Source organism: Arachis hypogaea, chromosome 1 (genome assembly GCF_003086295.3).
Source record: "Arachis hypogaea cultivar Tifrunner chromosome 1, arahy.Tifrunner.gnm2.J5K5, whole genome shotgun sequence".
Classification (NCBI taxonomy): Eukaryota; Viridiplantae; Streptophyta; class Magnoliopsida; order Fabales; family Fabaceae; genus Arachis; species Arachis hypogaea.
In genome coordinates, this window is record NC_092036.1 from 96871230 (window position 1) to 96898065 (window position 26836).

At 31.3% G+C, this 26836-nt stretch overlaps 3 protein-coding genes and 1 non-coding gene across 6 annotated transcripts; 1 reads left to right on the plus strand and 3 right to left on the minus strand.

Moving 5' to 3' along the window:
• Window positions 1-3848: 3848 nt before the first annotated feature.
• LOC112698962 (uncharacterized) lies at window positions 3849-5251 on the minus strand. Its single transcript, XM_025751674.2, has one exon. It carries the CDS (start codon window positions 4878-4880, stop codon window positions 3990-3992), a length of 891 nt encoding a protein of 296 aa, XP_025607459.1. The 5' UTR covers window positions 4881-5251; the 3' UTR covers window positions 3849-3989.
• A 44-nt stretch (window positions 5252-5295) lies between these two features.
• Window positions 5296-8373, minus strand: LOC112698978 (uncharacterized). The gene is made up of 2 exons (XR_011864355.1): window positions 7677-8373; window positions 5296-5640 (listed from the first exon to the last, which is right to left on the minus strand). It is a non-coding gene; the product is annotated as an uncharacterized protein (transcript).
• Window positions 8374-9694: 1321 nt separating this feature from the next.
• Window positions 9695-11590, minus strand: LOC112699024 (RING-H2 finger protein ATL13). The gene has a single exon (XM_025751679.3). The coding sequence runs from the start codon at window positions 11407-11409 to the stop codon at window positions 9862-9864; it is 1548 nt and encodes a 515-aa protein (XP_025607464.1). The 5' UTR covers window positions 11410-11590; the 3' UTR covers window positions 9695-9861.
• Window positions 11591-16198: 4608 nt separating this feature from the next.
• On the plus strand, window positions 16199-20724 carry LOC112699040 (E3 ubiquitin-protein ligase XBAT32). 3 transcript variants are annotated; one of them, XM_025751680.3, is made up of 12 exons: window positions 16199-16723; window positions 16889-17088; window positions 17195-17464; window positions 17554-17613; window positions 17723-17794; window positions 17909-18078; window positions 18170-18330; window positions 18606-18664; window positions 18793-18839; window positions 19340-19480; window positions 19670-19758; window positions 19917-20724. In XM_025751680.3, the coding sequence occupies exons 3-12, from the start codon at window positions 17270-17272 to the stop codon at window positions 20486-20488; spliced, it is 1566 nt and encodes a 521-aa protein (XP_025607465.1). In that variant the 5' UTR covers window positions 16199-16723; window positions 16889-17088; window positions 17195-17269; the 3' UTR covers window positions 20489-20724. The 3 variants fall into 3 exon arrangements, with proteins under 3 accessions (XP_025607465.1, XP_029143270.1, XP_029143271.1); XM_029287437.2 differs by having other exon boundaries at window positions 16351-16670; XM_029287438.2 differs by lacking the exon at window positions 16889-17088 and having other exon boundaries at window positions 16598-16723.
• The last annotated feature ends 6112 nt before the right edge of the window (window positions 20725-26836 follow it).

The following is a 26836-nucleotide window of genomic DNA, read 5'->3' on the forward strand; positions in this document are numbered from 1 at the left end:
AGTAAGATGGTACAAAATTACAATGACGATGATAAAGTTATGTTGATAATATATACTTGGTATTACTAACAACTATGTTAGTAATTACTTAAAATAAATAACAAAATAAGTTATAGGATATTATTTTATTTAAATTATTAATAATTAAAAGAATAAAAAGTCAGTAATTATATTTAAAATAGACATTAAATTTAATTTTATGATACTAATTTATTTGAGTTGTTAATAAAATTTATAATTTTTGGATTTATATCTACTCAACTTATATATTTTATTTTATTTTACTTTAACAAAAAATTGAGACGTGTATTTTTTATTATTTATTTAGAAAGTATAGCGAAATGAGTTATATCAATTATAATTAATTATCGATAATTGATATCAATAAATTGATTGTATTAATTTATAAGATGAATAATGTGTAATAAATGTTGTGAAATTAATTATAATAAATTAATAATTAATAAATAAAAACTAAAAGGGACTTTTTTTATTACTTTTTAATGAATATACATTTTTATAATTTTACTTTTTTTTATCTCTTCCTTTCACAGTTGTTTCTTTTAATTTATTGAACTAAATCAATTATATTAATTATTTATATTAACTAATTAAGTACTTTTCAATGAGTTATTATAATTGTACTTTTAGACTATAGGTTAAAAATATTATAAAAAATCTTTTATAAAAGTTGTTGAAAAATAAATATTTTTGAAATGTGTCCTTAAGATACAAATTAACTAAATTATTTTTCAATTTAATGTGTTTGATTCATTCAATTGTATTAATTATAACTAATCAATTATGTAATTTTATTTGTTTAGGATAAATATTTCATTATTTAATATTTTATTTGATTCATTAAATTATATTAATCATAAATTAAAATATTTAATTTAATTAGAGTAAATATCAAATTATTTTAAATTTTATTTGATTCATTAAACCAAATTAATTATAACTAATTTATTATTTAATATGATCAAGATAAATATTAAATTATTTAATAAATAATATATAAAGCAATGAAATAAATGAACTCAATTAATTCAAATTATTATCTTATTATTTTATATATCCCTTTTCTCCTTCTCTATTTTATACTTCAGGTAAAATATTTGTAATTTTTTATTTTTATTTTTTTTATCTTAATTTTGTTAATATTTTTCTATGATTTTGTTTTATATTAATTCTTTTTTTATTTATTTTTATTAATAATTTTTAAGGGTATTATTATTTTATTTAAAGATAATTTATATTTTTTGTAATATTTTTATAAAAGTTGATTAATAGGTTTTTTTAATATTTTTTTTGAATTTTTTTTAATAAGATCGTATTTTGATTTTTCTCTTTCATCCTTTGTATTAATTAATTATATTAATCTTCTATTACAATACATTTTTTATCTACTCTACACATTATCTTTTTTATCTTCTTTAAATTTTTTTAATTGCTCTTTTTACTTTATTTTTAATTGTTTATTTTACTTTTACTTCTCATATATAGGTTTATTATAATTCATCACAGGTTCTTTTTTAATTTAAGTAATTTTTTAGGTTATATATTACCATTGATGCTTTTATTTTGTTTAGTGTATTTTTTTAGTCTGTATTTAATATAATAATCTGTAAATATATATTCTATTATGTAAAAATTAAATTTCTGCATTTAATGATAAAACTGTCGTAACATGTTTCTAATGTTGTTTTTCAATTTATTTCTTTTAACTCATTAAATTTACTTTATTATAATAAATTAATTATATCAACTAATTGATTTGGTTAATTATTTAAATATCATACAATTTATTATAATTTTTATCAATCAATTAATTATAATTCAAATTAAATGATTATTTTGTTACGAAATTATTATTTTCTAATCTATTTATGGGTAATACGTATATTAATTATAATCATAAATTAAGTTATTTTACATTAAATGACTTGTATAATGGTTATCTCATTTATTTTCATAAATGTTGAATTAAATAAGTCATTATTACTTTTGATTTAGAATTAAATGAGAATAAAACCAGAGATACTATTTTATTTGGTCTTTCGGGTTTAATGGGTGTCACACTCAAATATAAATAGTGACTTCCAGATTTTAGTCTCTAACACATCAAAGTCATCTCCGTAACTATTTTTCCATAAAAGGAATTTCGACTCAACTCTATCAGGGATACAAAAAGTTTTCAAAAAATAAAGGAATGGTGTGAATTTGTATGAATTCTAAATGTTCGAACTTATGATGTTTCAGTTTGTTGTTACGAGAATGACTCTAATCTATACGTGTCTAAAGACTAGAATAGATTAAATATTATTTAAGTAATTTATTTCTAATATTGGTATTTGATTAAATTAGTTTTAGAGAAATTTAAATTATTGACTCAATTTATATATTACGACTATTCTTTTTTAATATATTATTTTTACATTTTTTTAATATAAAATTTCTTTTTTTTTTCTGATTTTTAAGTTTATTTTCTTTCTTGGATATATGTATCATCTTTTTTTCTCATTTTATATATCAGATTAGTAATGTAATTATTAAGAAAAATATATTTAAAAATATTAAAATATCACTATTTAAAAAAAAAAGAAAGATACGTGAAAAAAAAATGAAAAATTAAAACATTACTATTAGAAAAAACTGTTAATATGCGTATGAATGGAGCTGGAATTGAGGAATATATATATACATATAAAAAAAATTATTGCATGATTGTAGAATAAAAAAAATCATATATATATAAAACGAAATAATTATAACAAAAAATAATTAATATATGTGATTTAAATGTTTTTAATAACCAATAACATAAAATTTAATAAAATATAATTTCCATATTTTTTTATTTATGTATATGTATAGAATAATTTATGTATATGTATATATTAAGAAAAACAACCGTAATATATATATATATATATATATATATATATATATATATATATATATAATTATTTAACAAAATTAATATATAAGGTTATGAAAAGTTCTATCCAAATTTGACAAGAACAAAACGACTTACATAGAAATGGTTCTCATGGATAATAAGGTAAGTTGATTATTTTTCATGATTCTTTCAAGTGATGTTAGGTCTATTTTATAAATATTTTTTATTCATATTTTAATGTTTAATAACCGGTAACATAGAGTTTAATAAAATATAATTCATATACTTTTTTATTTATGTATATGTATAGAATTATATATATATATATATATATATATATATATATATATATATAATTATTTAACAAAATTAATATATAAGGTTATGAAAAGTCTTATCCAAATTTGACAAGAACAAAGACGACATTTGTCATTATTCTTTCAAGTGATGCTAAGTCCAATTTATGAATATTTTTTGTTCATATTTTAATTTTATTTGATAAGTAAACTTTTGCACGCGAATCAAAGACAGTATGATTTTATAGATTTATAAGTGCTAATAGCCTTTATATTTAATTTTTTATAGTGTAATAATAACCAATATATTTATTGATAGATTTAACTATTACTATATTATTTATGATCATATTTAGTATATATGTCTAATTTATTGAAAAAAATAAATTATTAAAACTGATTAATAACTATTTTAGAGTTAATCCAATTAACACTAAATTAAAAAAAAAAAACAAATAATACATAACATGTTACTTTTTTATTAATTAAATTATTATAATTTAAATTAATTTAAAAAAATAATTTAAAATTATAATTTCAATCTTTTCACGTGCATGACACGGATAATTATATTTATTTTTTTTAATTATACTTTACATGTTAAGACACTTTCTTCTCTTAAACATAACACTAACTATTTCAAACTATCATTCCAGAAGTCAACATTATATTGGCTAATCAAAAGATAGCCATTCTTAGCCATCAATATCTTGACCACGAGAGACTTGGCCTTAATACATATGCTTAGATATACAAATAATAAGAACCAAAATTACATGAGATGAAGAGAATCAAAGGGAAACAAGTTGGAGATGTTGATCAGGATTATGATCAGGTAAGGGTTCCTTAATTGGGTGGCGTTTTCTACAGTGAGAGTAAAACGCCGTCATGATCGCATAACTCCAAATCACCACAAATGCGTACGAAACTATCACTATCGCTTTTTCCTTAATTCCCGTTTCACCCTCCGCCGCCACCGCGTCCACCTTCCACCGGATCAGCCCCGAAACCGCCACGAACATCCCCGACAGCAACCACGCACACACCCTCCTCCCCGCCATGATGCCGTGCCCAATCCGAATCGCGTCCCATCCAAATCTCTCCTCCGCCACGGACACCACCAGCCCCAGGCTCAGCACCGCCATCAGGTAAATCTGCAGGAACGAGGCCATGGCCGGCACGAGGAACGATAGGGCAGTGGAGGGGGCGGCGAGGGCGGCGAGAAAGTGAGGGAAGGGGGAGAAGAGGAAGAGGAGGGCGTAGACGACGATGGAGGTGAGGAGGGGCCGGTGGAAGGAGTGGAAGGAGGCGATGGCGGCGGAGCGGAGGGTGGGGGAGGGGAGGAGGGAGGAGTGGACGGCGAAGAGGGAGGCGAAGAGGGAGAGGAGGTAGGAGGGGAAGGAGAAGAGGAGCTTGAGGCGGAGGAGAGAGAGAGCGTTTTGGCGGGACTCCTCGAAGACGTGGCGTGCCTCGAAGCGGGTGGGCACGTGGCGCCCCAGTGACTCCAGGCGGTGGATGTGGGCGGCGAGGTCGTGTGTTGTCCTTGCTTCGTACAGCGTCAGCGCCGACAGAGGGACGCTGGTCGCTGCCATTATGGTTGCGAACACCAATTTGTTGCACCCTATTGTCTTTATTGATTCCCACACCATCTTCAATGGACACAACACCCACTCCGCTCCCATGCCTCTCACTCACTTAGATCGCCCAAGATTAGATTCCTTTCCTTTTCTCTCTTTCTACTATTTTAATGCGCCATAGATGGGATTTGGAGCTGCGTTTTTCGAAATTAATTTATTCGTTGTAAAGTCTAGGTGCCAAAGACAGACATGTTTTCTTAACTCGCTTCTTTTTACCGAATGTTTCTTGGTAAGTAAATGAGTAAATGACACTTCTCTAGATGCTAGTCAACCATAAGTCGCGAATTGTCACCAGATACAAGTTTAGATAATGACTTGTAGCCATACATCGCAAAAATAAAAAAAAACGACAATCAAGTACAACCTTTATATTTTATCAGCGAAGATAACTTACAATAAGGAATGCGACGACTTTTATTTAATGACGTATTACGTATAATATTAACAATAAGATCCAACGACGTCAAATACCTTTGATGAAATCATATGCAATAGATAGGAAGGTGCTACTCATCCCGTGTAGAGATGAATGCCAAAATACACTAATACACAAGGAATCCGAGGGCCAAAAAGTAAATTAGCAGCTTTACACTTTAAAGGGGATAATAAAGATATACATTACATGCCCCTGTGGAGTCAAGCACATCCATAAATCAGGAATATTCTGTGGGATTTTTTCTGGGGTACATCTTCACTGTTAACAACTTGGCTGTTAAGACTCAGTAGATCCATCTTAATTTAATCCCATGTTTACAAAGCTGCCAAATCAGAGACGACACTCTTACTTGAAGTAGCACCCTGCACCCTATTTGCCCCGTATTAATCATTAATTAATTAATTAATATTTTCAAGAGAAATATATTCTAAATTCATGAAATTTAACTTCCTAACACTAATCAAAATATAAACAATTGAAGAGTTTCAGTTAAACATATAACCGATGCTCAATGTAGTATCGTGTTCCTCCTTCCATAAAATAACTGAAACGTTTCAATTATGACATATAAATACTCAGTTTTCTGCCGCAAAATATTTACAAATACAAATGAAACTTCCCAGAACCCTTAATGGCTGCAGTGTAAATTGGCCACCTATGTTCGACCAAACACATCTAATAAATCAATCAAGAGAGAAATGAATTCACATATTCTTTATTTGGAAATATTTAGACTGATCCGTTACTGCCTTAAAAGATAATGAAGCAGGAAGACACTCGAACCACCTTTTCATGCCAATTAATTACTCAATATGCACCTGCCACCTTCAATTCCGCCAGAGGAGTAATACAAGGCCCATACTCGATATCGTTGCATGATCCTCGGTTGTGTTTTCCCTATGATGATAAGATTTGCCATTGTTGCCATAATCATGAACCCATCACATGCCTCATCCACTGCCCCAAAAAAAAAAAAAAAAATCTAACCAACAAAGTTTCATTAGGTGATTCCATTCCGACTTGTGACTTTTAGTGGCCAAATGATAGAAACCTCTCATCAACAAAACTCAAGTGGGCATCCATCAATACCCGTCCATGACTCAGACAATCTATCAAATTAGTAGCAGATAAGAACTAGAAGCAACAGAGCGGTTAATGCGCATAACACCAGGCAAAACTTTATAGACATTGTGCGGCAGTGAGTATGGAGAACAAGAACCATTGGGCTGTGTTTGTTTGTTGAGATATGGACACTAATAGTTAGATACGGTGGTGCACGTCTACCGTTTGTTTGTTGAGAGTTGAGACAGAGATTTGGATGGACACAGTGGCACACATATACACACAAAATACATGTATTTAGTGTTTCTCTTTAAAGCTGAGACACGGAGATACAATGCATAGGACACAAAATTTGACCTTTTTATCTCTAATTATTTTTTAAATTACCAATGCATAAGTCACAGATGGTAAAATTGACATCTGGTTTATACATGTGTCTTGTACATTATTACCAAGCACATTATGAAAATTGTGTATCTTTATGTCTATGTATCTTTGTGTATTTATGTATGTGTCTATGTGTCTCAAAGACACTAACCAAACGCAGCCTAGGAGAATGCAAACATTAAGGTTACAACATTCTTGATTGGATTGACAAACTCTACGAAGGAAAACAGGATACTTGACTTGACTCGGTTGAATTTCAGCGGGAAGACAGATTTTCAATGAATTAATTCATTGCATCTTATTTCTATTGCTCTAGTTATGTCTTATGCTAACAAGGGAGAAAGAACACAACAAATTAATCACTTGAGGAAGCTAAGAATATACCACCAAAAAACACCGGTATACTACAACTATCAATTCTTCCTAGATTTGACAACTGAATTCAGTATAACCAACCCCTGAAAGATCACAGTTCAAATATAATTCCCTTGCAAGTTAGAATCTCCGTCTTTGCAGGTTTAAAGCAATTAGAGTAAGGGCAACAGCAAATGTAGTAGCTATCTCTACATATAGTTAATTTGCAAGTTTGGTATTCCTCGTATATTGGTTTTGGTGTCAACCCTCTCAACAACCACTCCCAACAGATCAAATGGAAAAATACGGAGACTAGTCCAAGTATTGAACGACAAAACACCAGAGACTTGCACAACACATGCTGCAAATCACAGGTTCGGGGTTGTTTTTATCAGATTAAGAAGGAAATCAATTTGCCAATTTTCCATTTCACCAAACAACACAAGACGCGTAAAAGATAACACCGCCGGAATTCATATACGAATACTGTACAATATACATGAGGGAAAAAGAAAAAAATATATTAAAAAAAAAGCTAATTTAACCTTACATAGTTCCCAATAGGAGGGATGAGAAAAAGAAAAAAAAAAAGGAAAACTTACAAAACTATGAAGTGGGAAGAGCGTTGGAGTCAGCTGTAGCACAGGTCCATAATTGGCGAGCGTGATCGTCTCTTTTTACAGCGGCATTTAATCGAACAGGTGTCCGGCATGTGGGGCAAGCGGCGACCTTGACGAGCCACGTGTCGACGCACCTCCGATGAAAGACGTGGCCGCAACCGGCGAGGTTCCTGCACCACTGGCCGTTGCGGAAGCCGTCGAGGCAGACGACGCAGCGGGAATCGGGGGTGGGGTATGGGGATCCTCTGGAGACGCGGAAGTGGGGGAGCTTGCTGAGGTGGCGCGGGGATAGGACGTCGGAAGGGGAAGGGTGGAGGGAGGAGGAGGAGTCGGGGCGGGAGCGGAGGCGGTGGAGGGCGCCGCCGATGACGAAGAGGTGAAGGAGGATGAAAGCGGCGAAGCCAATGAAGAGGAAGAAGAGGGCGGTAAGGAGAAGCATGATGATTGGTTTGAGGAAGAAGGATAAGATATTAGGGTTGGGTTTGGGTAGGGAATCACGCTGAGGAGGCATGGTTGATGTTTCAATGTGAGAAGAGAAGCGAAAGAGAAGATGAATGAATGAATGAACGAACGAATGCAGAGAGAAAACAGAGTCAGAGATAAGAGAGAAAACAAAGGAGACGAAAAACTGTATTCTAAAATTCTAAATCAAGCTGCGGTAGCACATTGGTTACGCTTCTTCCTGCTCTCCCTCCTGTTTCTCTTATTCTTCCTGTTAATATGTCGGTCAAACTTTTTTTTGGGTCCAAAATTGAAATGGACTGGAGTCTGAATTTTTTTTCTTATAAAGGAAATGGGCTTCGGCTCACATAACCAAAAAGAGAATGCTTCTAGAATTTTCGTGTATTTTATTATTCAGTCCAATAGGTTTTTAATCTCTTAGTTTTTATTTAATAATTATTGAAGCTCCATATAATTATACTAATTTATAATATATTCTCCTCACATTATATTTAATCAAAAAATAAATCCGATGCTTTGGCGGCCAGTGGGCACTGTTAGTGGCACTAATATTACACGAGTAAGTACAATGTTATTTATTATATGTCCAACAGAAGCATTTGATGTGACTTGTGAGACATGGGAATGGCTGGTCCAACTCAAGTTTAATGGCGCCATCCCCCCTTCTTACTGCAAATAACGCTGCCGCACATGAATAGTACGATCAACATAAATACCCCTTTGTATAATAAGACCAAGGTTGATCAATCACATGCACCAATAGCATTACCATAGAAGCGAATTAGTTTAGATTATGATAATAGATGGAAATTTGGGAGCAAAAAAAATTATGGTGTCCATACGTGTCAATAGTATTAAAGAGAGAGGTAGATGGGTTAGGTGCATAAAATTAGAGCAGAGATAGCGGCATCCAACCGTTCCCGTGAGGTTATTAAACAGTGAACCCTTTGAGTAATGACTATGCCTTAAATGCATGCATCCACCACTCCCTCTAGCTTTCAATTTGAATTTGAATTCACATTTACAACCATTGCTAGTAAGTAGTATTATTATCATCATAACTCATATTGCATTAATTACATACAGATAAAAAGGGATACATTCATTTATCGCTTTCTTCAACTTCACATTTTCTCTACGTCTTTTTCTCATATACATCAACACACTCTTTTTACTTTTACCGCTACTACTCATACTTACTAGTACTTATTACTACCAAGACTAAATTCAATAAACTGAATTTTGATACAGTTGGCACCATGTTAAGTGGCACTTCAATGTTTGACTTTTCATTGAAAATGGTTCTCTGTCCTAACAACACAATTCATCCAAAAAAGGCATTTTTCTAAGTTTGAGTCTATTTCTTAAATTACAAAGACAACAACCAAAGGAAATCTACAAATGTTTGAAGAATTATGTGACCGTTCAACAATGAAATTAATCTATGTAGAGAATTTAAAAAAAGAATGGGACTTAAAATTGTTTTCCTCCCCCCCTTCACCACCTTATGTTGTTTGTTCAATGGTACAGAAAGAAACTTTATGCAGAAATACTATATTCAGATCTAACAACTCATTACACTTTTTCTTGGTTTGTTTCTTTTCTTTTGTTTTTTTAACCTTCAATTTCTCTTGCATCCTTCCACCACCAATGTTCTACTTTAACAAAATCTAGATTCCACAATTGTAAAAGCAAATACAAAAAGCTAGATGCTGGAATCAGAAGAAGAGTGAACAACCTTGTTCTGTCTTCCAGTGAGCCAAAGCAAAGTCCTTCTGGCAAATGAAGGAGCTCTAGCTTGAAAATCAATACTATTGCAGCTTTGGCTTTCTTCATCAAACCCATATTCACTTCCTCCATTCTCCCATTTAGCAATATCCATCTCTGAAATAGTACTACTTGTATCAAATTTCACATTCTTATTAGCCTTCATCTCTTCTGAAGAACCAACAGCGTTCTTCTGTGGTGCCGGAAACCGGAATGAAACAGCTCTTCTGGACGAATCTCCAGCTGCATTTTGCTTCTCCTCCTTCTTCCCTCTCAGCCAAATCTTTGATATAGAGAAGCTTTCTATTCTGCCCCTTCCAATTGCAGCCCCATTACAATTAGTGTTACTACTTTCAGCACCACCAAAATCCTCAATTTTAGAGGCATCAAAGCATGCAAATCTGAAATCCCTTCTGGACTCAGAGTCATATTCTGACATTGCAGGCCTGTGCCCTGGTGTCAAAGGCAAAGAACTCTTCTTTTTACTATTTGACTGTTTCTTCTTCATTGGGGTTCTTATTGGTACCTGTAGTGAAGAACTCTCATCCATAACATAAGCAAATGACCCCATTGAGAAGCACCTCCTTCCATCCACATTGTTGTTGCTGCTACTGCTTCCTTCTCCACCACCACCACCATCAACATTCCTAAACTTGCCCAGCTTCACAGTCACCACTTTCTCTACACCATTTGCATCAATATTAAGAACTTTGTTGCTGTCACCTGAAGAAGTCAACTCACCTGATTTGTTTTGAAAATCAATCCTTGTTGATGATCCAAATTCACAGGAATTCGATGTTATGACAGAGCTTGTTCTTGCAACAGCTGCAGCAGCAGTATCTCTTTCGGGAGCAATAATCTCCCTAGAACTCTCACTCCCAGATTCGAGGACAAGAACAATGGGGGAACACGTGTTGCTGGTGTTGTTAGCAGAGAAATCAGGGAGCAAGCTAGCTCTACAGAGAGGACAAGTAGAATGAGACAAAAGCCATGTGTCAATGCACTCCATGTGAAAAGCATGGCTACATTTGGGCAACAATCTAAGCTTGTCCTCCGGTTCAAACTCACACAAACAAACGGCACAGTCAAAAGGGTTCTTCAAGCCTATGATGGCTTTGTAGTGGAACACAGGGAGCGTGTCTATGAAGGACTGATCAACACCAGCATCATGGAGATGGAAGAGTTGCTGCAATTGGCCTTGAAGAGCAGTGCCATTGTCAAAATCATCAGGGTCTCTACTCTGAGGCCTCCATAGGAACCTAACAAGTAGGTGAAGCAAACCAGAAACGAAGAAAACAATGGCGAGGATGATGATGATGAGGAGTATGCTTGGACTAACCTTCAAGGCCTTATCGTTGAAGCTGAAACTGTCAGATCGAATAACAGAGGGAGTTCGAAGGGAAGGTGGTGGTGGTGGTGGGTTTGGGTGAGGAAGAAAAAAAGATGGTTCTTGTGATGGAGACAGAAAGCTGTCTCCTTTAGCCATGTTTGTTTTTGGGTCAGAGAGAAATTAGCAAAGCTTGAAACTTTTTTCCAAGTGGAAGAGAAAAGAGAGGAAAATGAAAGTGAAGAAGCTCATGTGGTGTTTTATTTTGGTTCCAAAAAGTGGCATAAGGAGCAAGGCACCATATAAGGTTATAGAACTGGTTTTTCTTGTTGATGCTGATGGGGACAAGTGTGAATTGTCTTTTTTTATTTTTTACCCTAAAAGTCAAAAAGGGTTTTTTCTTTCTACTACTCCAAGCCAATATCTTATCTAGTAATAAAGGTCAGAAGAAACAGCAAGTAATGATTTGCGAGTCTTCATAAATAATTAATGACTGATGAGGCGTTAACCTGTCATTGTGCAAAATTTAATGTGATTTGATTACACTTTTCAGCCTTCAAATCAGTCACACATTTCACTCTCTTCATAGAATGCACTTTCTTCACTTATTACTTACTCCTATCACAAAATACTTGGTTAATATTTTCAATCTAACTTTTTATCATTGGAATCTTAATATTAATCCAACAAAAATACTTTAAAGTTTCCATCCAACGTAACGAAATGCAAGTCATGGTTGTTGAGTTGACTTGAAGAAGGAGCCTATCCATGGTAGCATCAACCCCAATGCCCAATTAATATATCATCTAAATAGTGCTAATTAATTAATGAATGTCAGAAGAAAATACAGTGATCTTATAAATTTGGTCTGATTTGGTAATGTGAACAATGAATCACATACACAGATACATGTGAACCCTCCTTAATTTTTGGCATATTATTTTGCTCGTTTCCCAACAATTTAATGTACGTTTGTTAAATCATCCTGATCACATTCTCTTCGTTTCTTCTATTCCGCTTCCAATCTGAATATTAAAGCTTAGTTTGAATAAAACAAAGCATAATTGGTGTAAATAAATCACTGTTTCTTTATATATAGAGAGGCACGAGACGATCACATATAAAAATATATAGAGGAAGATTGCATAGGAAACAGTAAACTATAGGTGAACAAATTAAATCAATTACATAACTACCTATACCTCTGGATTCCATAGCCTCGTAAATCACCACCATTTTTATTACTATTTAGTATTTACTAATTGCCCTCTACTTTTCTATAAAAGAATATTTTTAAATTTACTTATTTATAAATTTTGACAATTTTTTTTAATTTTCTAATATTATATTTCATAACTCGTGTTGAGATATAATATTAAAAAATTGTCAAAATTTATAAAAAAGTAAATTTAGTTCTTCATAAAGTGAATGCAACATATATATTGTGTATGAATCTACATATTAATATTGGTATGTCCTTAGACGTACGTATAACTCTCATTGTGTTTGTGTATTATAATAATTAATATTAAAACGCAACTAATGTCATCTTGTATTGGTATGTCCTTTAGAAAGTTTATTATAAACAAATTAAAAATAAAAAGGCATAATCAACCTAATGTCAAAACTATATTATTAACAGGGCTGGTGGTCGTAGTTGTCATTAGTCAACTTTTTTTTTTTTCTTGTTGTATTAATTAATTTGAACAAGATCGTCATAAAGCGCCTTAATTGGTTTAACCAATGAATTGAATATAAATATTACTATAATATGGATCAAAATTAAAAGTGTATGGTGAATTGGTGATAGAGTGTTGAAACTTGAAAGCCACTTGGGGCGAGTGAGTGGTACGGTACTAGCTGTTTTATTCTAGGGATGGTGCATGAATGTTTGTTAGTAGAAATTAAACTTGTCATTGAACCTGCTTGAAGGTTCTTCATCAAATTTAATAAAAGTTGGAAACACCAATAAGAGAATTTAATTTGGAATTGGGTCTCGGTGAGAACTTAATAGATAGAGCTTGGCGTCAATGTCCATATCTCATATATATATGGTCCCTCTCTTTACATATATAATTAAGCTGTCTTCAATATTAACCAATTATATCAATTTTCAATTCAATTAAAACATATTACAATTAACTGCACGTATTTATATTTAGGAAAGTCAGTCTACCTAGTTGAATAAACCAAATTGATGCTTTTTTTTCTTATTGATGTATTTTATTCTATAAGATTCCAAATGAATGCTTGTATTATTAGTAGTGGCATTGTGTATGTCTTTGTTCAAAATCAAATATGAAAAAAGTGGTCTACTAATATGCTCACATAGTAATTGAAGTTAAAAATATGAAAATAAAAATTGATTTACGAGCAAAAATATTCAAAATCTTCTACTACGTGTTTGTCTCCATATATATGAATGATAATCAAATCTTATACGTACTCTTCTTAATGGGCGTTTGCAGTTTTTCTAATTTTAGCAGTGTATATATATACATCATTGATCATCCAATTTGTATTCATCTTTCACGTTATGATAACTTTACCCAAGCACCTGGTGTAGTTTATATTAATGTCCGACTAGTTTTTTGGAGTAAAGTTTGACATTTAAAGGTTGGTTTGTTTCTATGTGTTTGGAATCATCCTAACGTAAGTTCAAATAAATAAACAAAATATATATATGTTTTGTGTTTTAACGACAAACCGGCCATCGGAAACGATAAAAACATAGTTTTCAATGTTGGTCTAACAAATGAAATAACGTTGTCACTTCTGTTTAAATGTTTGACCATTCATAACAGGAAAAGCAAAATTAACAAACAACTTATACTTTTACTTTTAAATTTGAATCTATATATGCATTGATCACAGAAGCTAGATCTAAGGCTTCATAAGAAAACAGGCTTTTAACAGTGTTTTGTTAATTTGTGTATGGATCTTGAGGATGTATGTTACGTTGGCATGGAAAATATAAAACACCGTTTTTTATACTGCATCATATGTCGGATTATGGAATTAATATATCAAAGTTAAGTAGAAAAAACTTTGGAGATGCATGGTTGTTGGACACTTGGAGCAACAAACTTATAATTAACTACTTCTTTGTCCTATGTTGTAATTGTCAAATTGAAGCAGTTGTCACAGTTGGTAACAACAAAAGAAAAAAAGAAAACAAAATGTCAAAAGAAAGGAGCATGGAGAGGCACGAGCTCCAGGCATAATAATAAATTAAAAATAATGATATAAATAAAGTTATGGATCGTATGGAGAAGAAATGAGGTGGCTTAAAAAATAGGAATGCCATGCATGCGCATGTGGTGCCAGATTTGTTTATTACATGGGAAGTCAACCCCCTTTGGTGTCACACATCTCTTTAACCATTGAAAAATCATTTCAAATAAATAAGTTGAATATTTAAATGAAGACATTTTTTGTGAAAATAATTATTAGATAATTTTATAGGTTGAATTTCAATATCTTAATAATTATTTTTATATGAGTAATTATCAATAAATATGCTTGTTTTGATATTTACAGGAAATAACAAAAGCCCATAGCCCATATTGCAAAATTCAGTTTCCATGTGTGTAGGCTGGCCCATTATTTTCTCAATGAAGTGTTCCAAAATTTGGGCCTACGTCTAAAGTTACCCCTTATTGGGCCCAATTTTGAGCCGATAATTGGAAGAAGAAGCTCCTCTTTTGATATGTTGGGCCAAGTCCAAAATCAATACTACAGAAACCCCCAAATAGCCCAAAATAAACGTTGACAAAGTGCAAATCACTAAAAAGAAAAAAAATGAGTACCACTACAGTAGATTATTATATCTATGATCTATCTGAATACTGAAATCAAATACCAAAAATAGTATAAATACATATGTTATTTAATTTATTTTTAATGTATATTTTATACTAGTAACTAATTTTAATGTAGAAATAATATGTTTGTATATTTATATATGAATCTGTATTCAGATAAATTTATAATAGTTTGAATCATGCAGTTGTCCAAAACAATAAAAATCTATTTTAGAGTTGGAAAAAAGAAAGAAAAAAACATAGTGGTATGAGTTCACTATTGCTCCTGTGTCATTGTCATGGTTTAATGGTTGATTGGTTTCAATTGTTTTTTGACTTTTTTCACGCAATGGATGATAATGGAGGTCGCAATCATTTTGTTTCTTTCAAGTTCCTATCATGTGGAGGCTCTCTCTCTCAATCCCTATGCAACAAATTTACATGCTTCCCTCTAAGCTGTACTCACTAATCATTGGATGCTGTTGACCAAATGTGTCTAAACAAAATGCCCAACCGTGTTTTTCTTTTCCTAAATTAACCACCTTTGAAGTTTTCGATAAATTGAAAACAATGTTATCACTATTTTTTATTTCTTTATAATTTTAATAATTTTTAAACGAGAAAAAGAGGAGTATGCTGACATTTTGGACAACATGAAAGGGTAACGTGTTCCCTTCTTTTATTAATTTAATCTTCTATTAACCGTATATGTAAAATTAAGATAACAATATCGTTTTCCATTGACCTATGGATCTGTTTTGGTAAGATTGGGTTAGAGAGTAGAGACAAACAGAAGGCATGGCATAGCAGAGAATTAAGGACAGCCTTTTGCTTCGTTTTTCTCTCAGTTATCATTGTTGGCATGACACTATTATCATAATTCATTACACCCCTTAACAACAATGCCAATTTAATATTACTGCAATAATAATAATTATAATAAAATAAAGATAATTAATTTGAGTTAGTTAAATAGTCATTTTATTCGATTATCAAAAATTTAAATTTTATCTTGTGAATATAATAATTTATTAAATAATAACAGCTACAGACCCTTAAATAAATATTAGATCCGAATAAATCATTGCAAAGGAAGATGGGGAATGGTAGATAGTAGATAGAGGGAAGGAGAGGAGTTAGTTAGCAAGATTGGGGGGAGTGTGAGTGAGAAAAGGGAATGGAACTACACAACTACCAAGTTGACTCATTAATAATGCCCAATCATGGCGACACGCATTTTCTCTCACACCTGTCAATCCATTTGGATATTTTATTATTTTTAGCTAATTACCACTTTAAGCAAACAAAAAACTAGAAGGGAAAAAATCTCGCTCCCCATTCCCCAATTCTCGTTCAAAAATGTTGCTTTCAGTTTCTACACTTTGATGGAGGAGGTTTGATCATCATTTCTTCTGATCATTCCTCTCTCTCTCCCAATTCCCTTTCTGGGTTTTGATCCTTTAAACGAAAAGTTACCACCTTGGCCTTCTGGGATTATTTTTTTTATTCTTTTATTTTTTTATTTTTTTGCCGGGGGAGGAGGCAAGCTGCTTGCTTATTGCTCCAAATTTCATCATTCTTTAAATTCAAAGGAATATATTCCGAAACTGGTACCAGGTTCGTGAGATCGGATTGGTAAATTTCAAATAGGATAAAAATTCTTCCCAAAGGTACAAACTTGTTTTTTCCCTTTTGGGGGTTCCCTTCCAAAATAATTTTGTAATTTTTGTTGGGTTTCTCGAAGTTCACGACGTGTTGAACCAATGTATGAATAAATAACAATTGATTATTTTCTTTTAATATTCATTTGAGTCACCAATTCACTGTTTCCGCAGGCTTCACGGTTTGTGGACAAAACTACTCTGAACTGTTTTCAACTCCTCCTTTTGGTGTTGAGATTTCTGTACTTGCCAAAAAAAAAAATTCTCTCTCTCTGCCCCTCTCTTTCTCATGAATCATAGGATTGTAGGCATTGACAGTTTCAACTAATTCCTTCGGACGTTTATGAAATTTTGGCAGAGTTGTCATTTGTTTGGTAAGAACAATGAACCTTTGACACAGACAAAGAAGATCTCTTATTATATCGGATTGATTAAGGTATTGATGATTTTCATGTCCCCGGCTGTGTTTGTTTTGTGTAGGAGAGAAAATCTTTCCAAGGAAAACCCCTGCTTTCTCAAATCCGTGAAAAGTGTTGACTTTGGTTTGTGGGGGACATGAAATTTCTGAGCTTGGTGGGGAATTCTTTAGGGTGTTCTGCTTCCGGGGAGAGATTGGTTTCTGCAGCAAGAGATGGCGATGTTCAAGAGGCCAAGGCCTTGTTGGAATATAATCCCCGCCTTGCAAGGTATTCCACTTTCGGAGTTCGCAATTCCCCCTTGCATTATTCTGCAGCTCATGGCCACCATGAGGTACTTAATCTATTCTATTCATTCAATAATTATGTCTTGCAATTCTTCTTTTAGGATACTATGCACTGATTTTTTCTGCATTGATGTAGATAGTATATCTCTTGCTTGAGTCTGGAGTTGATATCAATCTTAGGAACTATCGCGGTCAGGTACATGAAAAATCACAATTCAATCTAGTGCATACTTTGTGTTATGAGTAGTATTATATTTCTTCTATTGAAAGATCAATTTCTTTTGCTCACATTATATGGTTAACAGACTGCATTGATGCAAGCTTGTCAATATGGTCACTGGGAGGTAGTTCAGACCTTGATTCTTTTTAAAGCCAATGTATGATCCTTTCTACCATCCATTTTTTTTTTCTTTTTTAATATTTGATTTACAATGAGTTAGAACTTAAGTTGAATTCAGATGTGAGAAAATGGTTATTAAATTGGACTGCAGATTCATAAAGCAGACTATCTAAACGGAGGTACCGCGCTCCACTTGGCTGCCTTGAATGGTCATACCAGATGCATTCGGCTCCTCCTCGCGGATTATATACCAAGCATCTCTGACTTTTGGAAATTATTGAAGTCAGATGATTGCAAGTTGACCTCAGAATTTGATCACAGGTACCTACCTTTTCCCCGATTCCTCTTGCAGTCATGCGTTATAAACTGTTGCACCGTGGTTGATTTTGTGTTTAAATTGTTGTATACAAAGTGGTCTTCGTGAGGTAGTTAACAGAACTTCTGATGGAGGCATCACTGCTCTGCATATGGCAGCATTGAATGGGCATGTTGAAAGTGTGCATTTACTCTTAGAATTGGGAGCTTCTGTCTCTGAGGTTACCGTGGAAGATGGAACTACGATTGACTTAATTGGTAATTTTTTAAGTTTTCTAATTAATGTGATAAAGTGATTTCAAATCTTTGCTTGGGAAAGTCAGCAACTCAGAACAGTGGATTAAATTTTCTAGTACTACTTGTTGTTGATTTTTTCTATATTCCTGCTTCACTCATCTTTGTTTCTAAAATTCAATCAGGTTATTAACCCTGATATTCCTAATTCTGCTATAGTAATGTAGCCTAAAAGATGTTTAGAAAGTTGTACGATATATTGGTTTTGCCACCATTAACTTTTGTCTCCTTACTATCAGGTTCTGGGAGCACTCCCCTCCATTATGCTGCATGTGGTGGAAATGCACAATGCTGTCAAGTGTGTTTCTGTTTCCTTTTAATTGAAAGATTTCTAGTAAAAATATGATATTTCTTTTTAACTTCATTTGTGACGTCAAATTGAAGTTCAATTGCCTTCTTAATTTGTGTATTATTTGTTTATTTCAGCTTCTGATTGCCAAAGGTGCTAATCTGAATGCTCAAAATGCAAATGGGTATTCATCAGCAAGTCTCTTGTTACTTTTGATGTTCAATGAATTTATCTTACTCCTGTCCTTTATCTTCTAACTTATTATGAAAATCATTAGGGATAACAAGTTAAATTGCTAGATCACCTTGCTTTTGACCAGAAATTTATCTTTAACTTATTATGATGTTACTGAATCCAGAGGATCAGAGTTTCTGAGTTTTCAGATGGTCTTTTTTGTAAACTTGTGCTTCAAGTAATTAGTATTAGTCTTGTCTAGCTCTGCTGTGTTGTATGGTAGTACTTGAAATATGTTCATTCCGTATATCAGTATAGTTTAAATGCAGCCATCATCAATTCATCATCATGGTGTTATCTATATGATTTGGATTTGCTAGTGCCTGCTCTTTTTTAAATTAGTGTTACACTTTGTGTCTTGTATTATCAAGAATCCTTTGATCTCTTCTGATAATTGTAATAAAAATCAGTTGAACCTGTCTCTGATTTCTTCTGCCAATTGTTTGATAGATGGACCCCCTTGATGGTTGCTCGTTCATGGAATAGAAATTGGCTTGAGGACATCTTAAAAGAACCTCCATCAGAAAACTTAGAAGTTCTTCCTTCTCCTTATCTCTCTCTTCCACTTATGAGTATTGTCAAAATTGCTAGGTATGTGTTCATAGAACTATCCTAACTAACCTTGGGAGATTCAAACATTAGTATTGAGAATACAGCAGAAGTTTAAGATTGAATTTTATCCACTTGATTGGGTTAAGCTACTTATCTATGCCTCAAACTTTGTATATTCTATGGCTTACCAATACTAATCTACCTTTCTTTGGTGTTTATGCATAACAGAGAATGTGGATGGAAGACAAATGAATTAGCACCATGTCTAGATCCATGTTCGGTTTGTCTAGAAAGGAAGTGTATGGTCGCTGTAGAAGGTATTCTCCTCTCATATTGAAATGACAAATAAAACATTTGCTTCTTTATTTAGTATAATAAATAAATAAATGCTTGAAACGTTGTAAAGCATGTAACATCAAAAGCCATAGCTATGATGTAATAGGAGAGATTCTCAAAATATGCTATGTTATGGTAGGTTGTGATCATGAGTTCTGCACACAATGTGCCTTGTATCTGTGTTCCACAAATTCAACAACTTCAACAAGCACAAATCAAGGTCCACCAGGTTCAATTGCTTGTCCCCTATGCCGGCACGGCATAGTCTCCTTCGTCAAGCTTCCAGACACCAGGCCTCTACCAAAGCAAACCATACCAAGAACAGCAAACTTGTCCTTAACATTCTGCACCTGCTCTAGCGACGTTCTTGATGATCCAACCGACATGACTACCCCATTTTGCTTACCGTCTTCATCATCTACGCCTTCCTTGTCGTCGTCATCACGGGCCTCCAAGACTTCTCCGGGAAATCTTCGCTCCCTCGGCGGCCAGAAGTTCTCCTCATTCAGCTCATTCAGATTCAACACCGGCCTCTGTCTTGGAGCGGACGTGAGCCCTTCATTGGTTCCTTGCACAACAAGCAGGGACCTGAGGAACCATTTGGGCAGGTGTTCTGGTTCTGGTTTCAGAAGATCAGCTTCTCAAAGGGAGAGAAGGAAGTCATGGTTTTGTTCACTCAACCAATCTGTTGCCACGGGCAATGGATGCTGAATTATTTTTGGTCTTTTTATATGTTTTTGTTTCCTTGTTCATCGTCACAGCAGAAAATATAAAAGGCTCTACTCTGTACTCAACAATGTACAACAATTTTATCACAATATCATCTACTCCATGAATTGCCTTGTAAATACATACGTTCACGTTTTGGCAAAATATCTCACAATGCAATTCATAGGTTCATGTTCCATTCAAATATATTATATTCAAAAGCCTCTACTTGGAATTGATATGGATCTTTCTTTCTCAATCAGGCTGACATTCTTGTTGATTTATATGTAACAATCAACAATGTTATTATTGTCCTTATTATTAGGAATAACAAGGAAATTCTAGTCCCTTCACGTTTGCTCTCTCTGATGATAATATTATGCAAAATTCATGCTTTCACTTTTTCGTGAACTACTATTAAATTAAGCAACTATCGTGGAAAAAACATGGAAGCTGAATTGAACCAAAAGGCAAGTCTTGTTCGCTTGCTTCACTTTAATTTATATATACATACCATAACAATCCTTGTGTCGGACACATTACAAGATTAAAAGCTCAGGAGGAATAGATACAGCATAAAAATATGGGAGTGGTTGACTTGATGAAAAACGAAAATTAAACTAAAAACAAACTAAAACACATTTATAATAAAAAAACAAAACAAACACGGCCTTGCAAGGTCAAGAAAAAAAATAAAAAAAAGAAAAAAAACTAATTAAGCTCAATTGGGATAGCACCACCAATTCCCTACCTCCTTATTTTCATTCTTCGCCATTTGGTGTAGTGAAAGAAAAGGAATCTAGCTGAATTAAACTCACATGATAGTAGTGGGAGAAGTTTGATTCTATTTGAGAGAGATTCTTTTGTAGCAGCATCAGTTGGTAGCAAAGGCATGTTGTTGAGAAAGAAGTGACAAGTTTTGAAGAAAAGATAAAGGGTTAGTTGATGTTAAAGCTAAGGAATGATATGCTATGATGATATGATATAAATGTGCAAGTCAAGAATGCATGTGTATAGAGCTTATATAGTGAAATCTGAAAAGAGAGGTACAAATAAAATGGAAAAAAAAATAAATTAAGGTAAGAGTTAAGTGGACACAAAAACTATGAATGAATGAAATTCCCTTTCCCATTTTTTTTTTTTGGTTTGATTCTGTTGTGTCCAGTGAAAAGTCTTTGATTAAAAATGGCGACTGATTTGAGAGAAGGGAAGAAAGGATAAAAGAGGAGTGTGACATGCAATGTGACTAAACCAAATATTTTTATCTTCCTCTTCTGTGCCCTATCTTTTATCTCCTGAGGCACGTAAATTGAAAAGCATATGCATATGCATTCATGCATGGGAATTCGGACTCAAAATTAATTTACAAAATTAAATAATCACAGTATGGGGCCTGCCCCTGCAATTAATGAATTATTATGAATGAAGAATCCCTATCAGTTCTCATCAAAACATATATGCCATGCAGTGCCAACTCTGATTGAACTATAAAAGGAAATAAGAGTACTAATGAAATGAAATAGTATTCAGTTATTCACAAAAACAAACTCATGAAAGTAAAAGGAAAACATTCAATTCATTACCTTGAAGTGAATGAAATGAAAGCTCCTCTTTGACTAGAATGTCTTTATTTCCTTAGCTTAATTCAATTCAGGAATAACTTGATCAACTAGTCATCTTATTTTATAACAGTTATAAATTGATTAAGGATCTTGTGTATTTCATTAGTGTTCATTACAAGTCTAAAATTTAAAAAATAGTTTATTCTTTTTAATTTGTCAAAAATTGTGAACAAGATTTAGCAAATAAATATCTTAAGAACACAAGCTAATGTTATTAATTACGATTTCTTTTTTTAAAGTTGCAAAATTTATTTTCTAATATGTTTATTATATATTTATTAAGATAAAAAATAAAAAATTATTATTAATTTTAACATGTATCTTAAAGGTACATAATGGCTAACCCTATGTAAAAATCTCTAACAATGGATATGGTTTTTATATAGTTTAGTTAATTTAATGAGATTATTGGGTGATAGCATTTTCAGCTAGTACACACTACACAGTTCTGGGCTACTGGCTGCAACCATATAGAATTTTCAGCCGGCAAGAGTACACTGCATGTTATTTGGACAATATAAATCTAATATCGCACATTATACATTATATATATTTTGGTAAAAGAAATTATAAAAGATAAAATATTATTTTATTTTCAAATACTTGAAGTAAGTTTTAAATTTTTCAAATATTGTGGTGATTTTGATTATAATAATTTGGTAATAAAATAATAGAAGTATTATGTTTTTAGAAAGAAAAAATAAAATAAAAGATGTAATATAAAAATAAAATTGTTTCAAATTTAAGAAAAAATAAAAATTAATTCAAAAACAAAATCATTATTTCTTATTTTTAAAATATGAAAAACAAGAAGAAATATTTGGGTATGTTTACATATTTTGTTTTTACAAAAAGCATAACAAGAACTAGAAAAAAAAAAAAAAGGGGTTGAGTAAACTAGAAAACATAATACAACTTTGCACGTAAAGCTGGTTAGTGGTCAGATGCCGTGTGGGCTTTCTCTTCTTTTCTAGTTGATTCTGCATTTCTATTTTCAGCTTTCTAACTTGGTTCTTTCCCATCCCATAATCCCACCACCACTCTCTCTTCTTTCCATTGCCCTTTTAATAATATTAATTTCTTAACTGATTAAAGATGTTAAATATATTTAATTTGTTGTGACGATGACATATCACTTTGTAAGTACTTGTTAGTAACTAATTTTAAGTGAGAATAAATGGTTTTATTTTTTGTATTGTAATACACGAAGCGTTTTTTAATAATGTAAAAACTTATGTCAGTATCATGATATTTTTGTGTAATATATTAATATGAAATATTGAGAATAAGATAAACACTTTTTTATTTTTAATATTGAATTAACAATGGTGTTTTTTTAAATTGTGATCTACTGTAATATTTTTCTAAAATGTGGGATGATTTAATGTACAGAATATAAATCGGACCGTCCGATTTTTAAGAGGTACAGAAATTGAACCGTCCGATTTCTATACTCGGACAGTCTGATTTGTGTACACAAATTTTTTTAATTTTTACATCGATTTGTGTACTCCAAACTTCTGAATTTTTTAAACACAAATCGAAAGATTCAATTTGTGTACCTCTCATAGTTTTAAAAACACAAAAATTACCACGTTAAAGTATAATACTCATTCTACCTCCATATCTAAATTTTTTAGCCTAAAAAAAACAGTGAATAACAATTAATTTTGTTCAAAAATTATAACTAATATTTTTTTAATTTTGATGGAAATTAAATAAACAAGTCATTATTGACGATATCTAAATAAAAAATATTGAATTTTATAAAAAGGTTGGTTACAATTTATAAGTGCTAATAATAATAATAATAATAATAATAATAATAATAATAATAATAATAATAATAATAATAATAGCACTTCACGATGCCTATTGCCAATCATTAATAATAATAAAAATATTAGTACAATAACAAAAATATATCATATTATTCTAAAATAAAATTGATCATATTGTATAATAATTACTAATAATAATATCTAAAATATGCTAATAATAAAAACTAAATATTATTCTAATAAAAACAAGCATATTAACATAACAATAATAATAAGAAGAACAACAAAAATAACGCTTTTGATTTTTTATATGGAGAAAAGAAGGTAGTAATACAACAATGTGAAAAAGAGAGATATTTTATATATATATGGTGTTAGCACAAAACGGACCCTCTGTTTTCAGTTTGAAAAAAATAAAAAAAGTTAAAATTACAATACGGACGGTCCGATTTGTAATTTCAAAAATAAAAAAAAATTTAATGTTGAAATCGGACCGTCCGATTTTCATTTTAACAAATTAACAAAAATAAAAAATACAAATCGGACCCTCCGATTTCGTGTTTATTTTGTTCTTTTTTTTATCAAACAAATCGGACCGTTCGATTTGAATAAAACACCATATAAAAAAAAAACACTTAATTTTTCCATAACAATGTATTACATCTATATTTAGCCAATATAAAAAAAAATTAGCCCAAAAATAACGCCACTTAAAATATTTTTTAATAATAATAATAATAATAACATTGTCATCACACCCAACAACAACAATAATAACAAAACATTAATAATAATAAGGATACTGTCACACCCATAAATAAAACAATAATAATTCTCCCTCTCCTTCACCGTTATAACAATAATGTTAGATGAATATTGAATTCAATATTTGAATACCTAGCTGTGTAGTGATGGGACAGGACAAACACTATGGTCAATCCATCAGTCTCTTCATTGAAGTCTCTCTCACTCTATTTTCCATTTTATTTTTATCTTTTTTTACGTAAGATGGATCAATGCATATGCACATGTATGTGTGACCTAGCTTCAATGCTTCACTCTTATTATTTGATTTGATGATGAGGAAAGGAATCAAGAGAGGAGCAGCATATAGGGAGTAGGTAGGAAGGACAAAAGGGTGATACATGCATAGACTCATCGTAATTAATTTGTTGCATGGTAGAATATCGGTTAGTTGGGTTGTTGCACTGAAGTAAACGATCGATACTGTTGGTTATCTTCTGTTCACTACACTTTGCTATATTCGCAAGCCACCTCTATTGGATCCTACTTCTACCAATACCATTATATTTTATTTTATTTTTTGCATCTTACTGTTTATGTTATTCTAATCGATCAATAATTCTGTCGGCGATGGATTTTTCAAGCGTTGTAATTCGGCCTTAACCTCAAAAAGATTTTTTTACACAAAATTTTACGGTAAAAAATATCAACAAATTTTTGACGGATTTTTTGTTGATAAAAAAAAACAGAAAACTTTCTCAAAATTTTATTGACAAATTTTAAGATTTTTCAATAATTTTGGCGATAAAATTGGAATTTTAATTTCAGACTATCACCTACAGAAAATTAACCTGTAATTGTTTAGTAAATATGTTATAAATTTAAATTAGGACTAACTTATTATTTACACAAATACAAACTCGACTGTTTAAACAAAATTCGCTCTTTCTTGCGCAACAATTAATTATTAAAAGATTAATTTGTGTGTTTGTTCAGATATTTTTTATCCATTTTTTTTGTGTTTGGAGTTTAGGTTAATGCAATTCTTTAATTGTTTTTGTAAACTTAATTGATTTCTAGAGATAGATGTTGTATGGTAGATAAAATATTATTTGTATTCTGTTGTTACTTATAATGCATTGAAAGAGTAATGTTACGTAGCTAAAATATTATAGATAATAAATAAAAATATATGATTAATAATATTTGTGTTTATAAGAGAGTGTGAATCACTCTCCTAATTTAATTGATACAATTAATTTTTTTTATAATTAATTATCTTTCCTCATTTAATTATACTAAAAATTAATTCTAAATTTAATGTGAATCAAATTCCAAAAATTTCTCTCTCATTATTACTATATGCATTTATAATTCTATAATTTTTTCTCCCAAATAAAATTCTCAAATTCTTATATTTTTAATTTTTAAAAAATCTCAAATCACCTCAACACATTTAAAAAAAATAAAAACATCTTAAATTTGATCGGTTTATATTTATTGAAAATTATAAACGTCCAAAATTGTTGGTTTATGACCTATAAAATAAAATAATAAATAATAATAAATTAGCACCAATTTATTGGTTATAAATATCATGTATATAAAATATAAATATTATACGTATAAAAATATAGATATTAAATTAGAAAATTTAACAACTTTTGTTATACAACTCATATTTTACATATAGATTATTATAAATAAAAAATAAAAAATAAAATATAAACAAAAATTAAGAAATAAAAATTTAAAAATATTTATTAACTCATCATATTAAAATCAATAAATAAGAATACGTATAAATAGTAAATAAAAAATATTAAAATTATGACTCTTTATTAATTATGAATGTTATGAGTATGAAATTATGGATGTTATTAATAAAAAATTTTAGATGTTATTAATATGAAATTTTGAATGTTATGTGTATGAACTTATGGATGTTATGAAATTATGAGTAAATTTGCTAATTGAATAAATTAATTTAAATATTTGATATTCTTTTTTCAAATCTAATTATAATAAAATTTGAAAATATATGTAAATCAAAATAAATAATTTCACTTTGAAAAATGTGAAACAAATTTTTAAATTATCAATGATTTAAAAAAAAGTATACGTTAATTTAAATGTATAATATCTTAAAAAAATTAAAACATGAATCATAATTTATTAATGCATATATGAAATAATTTTAAATA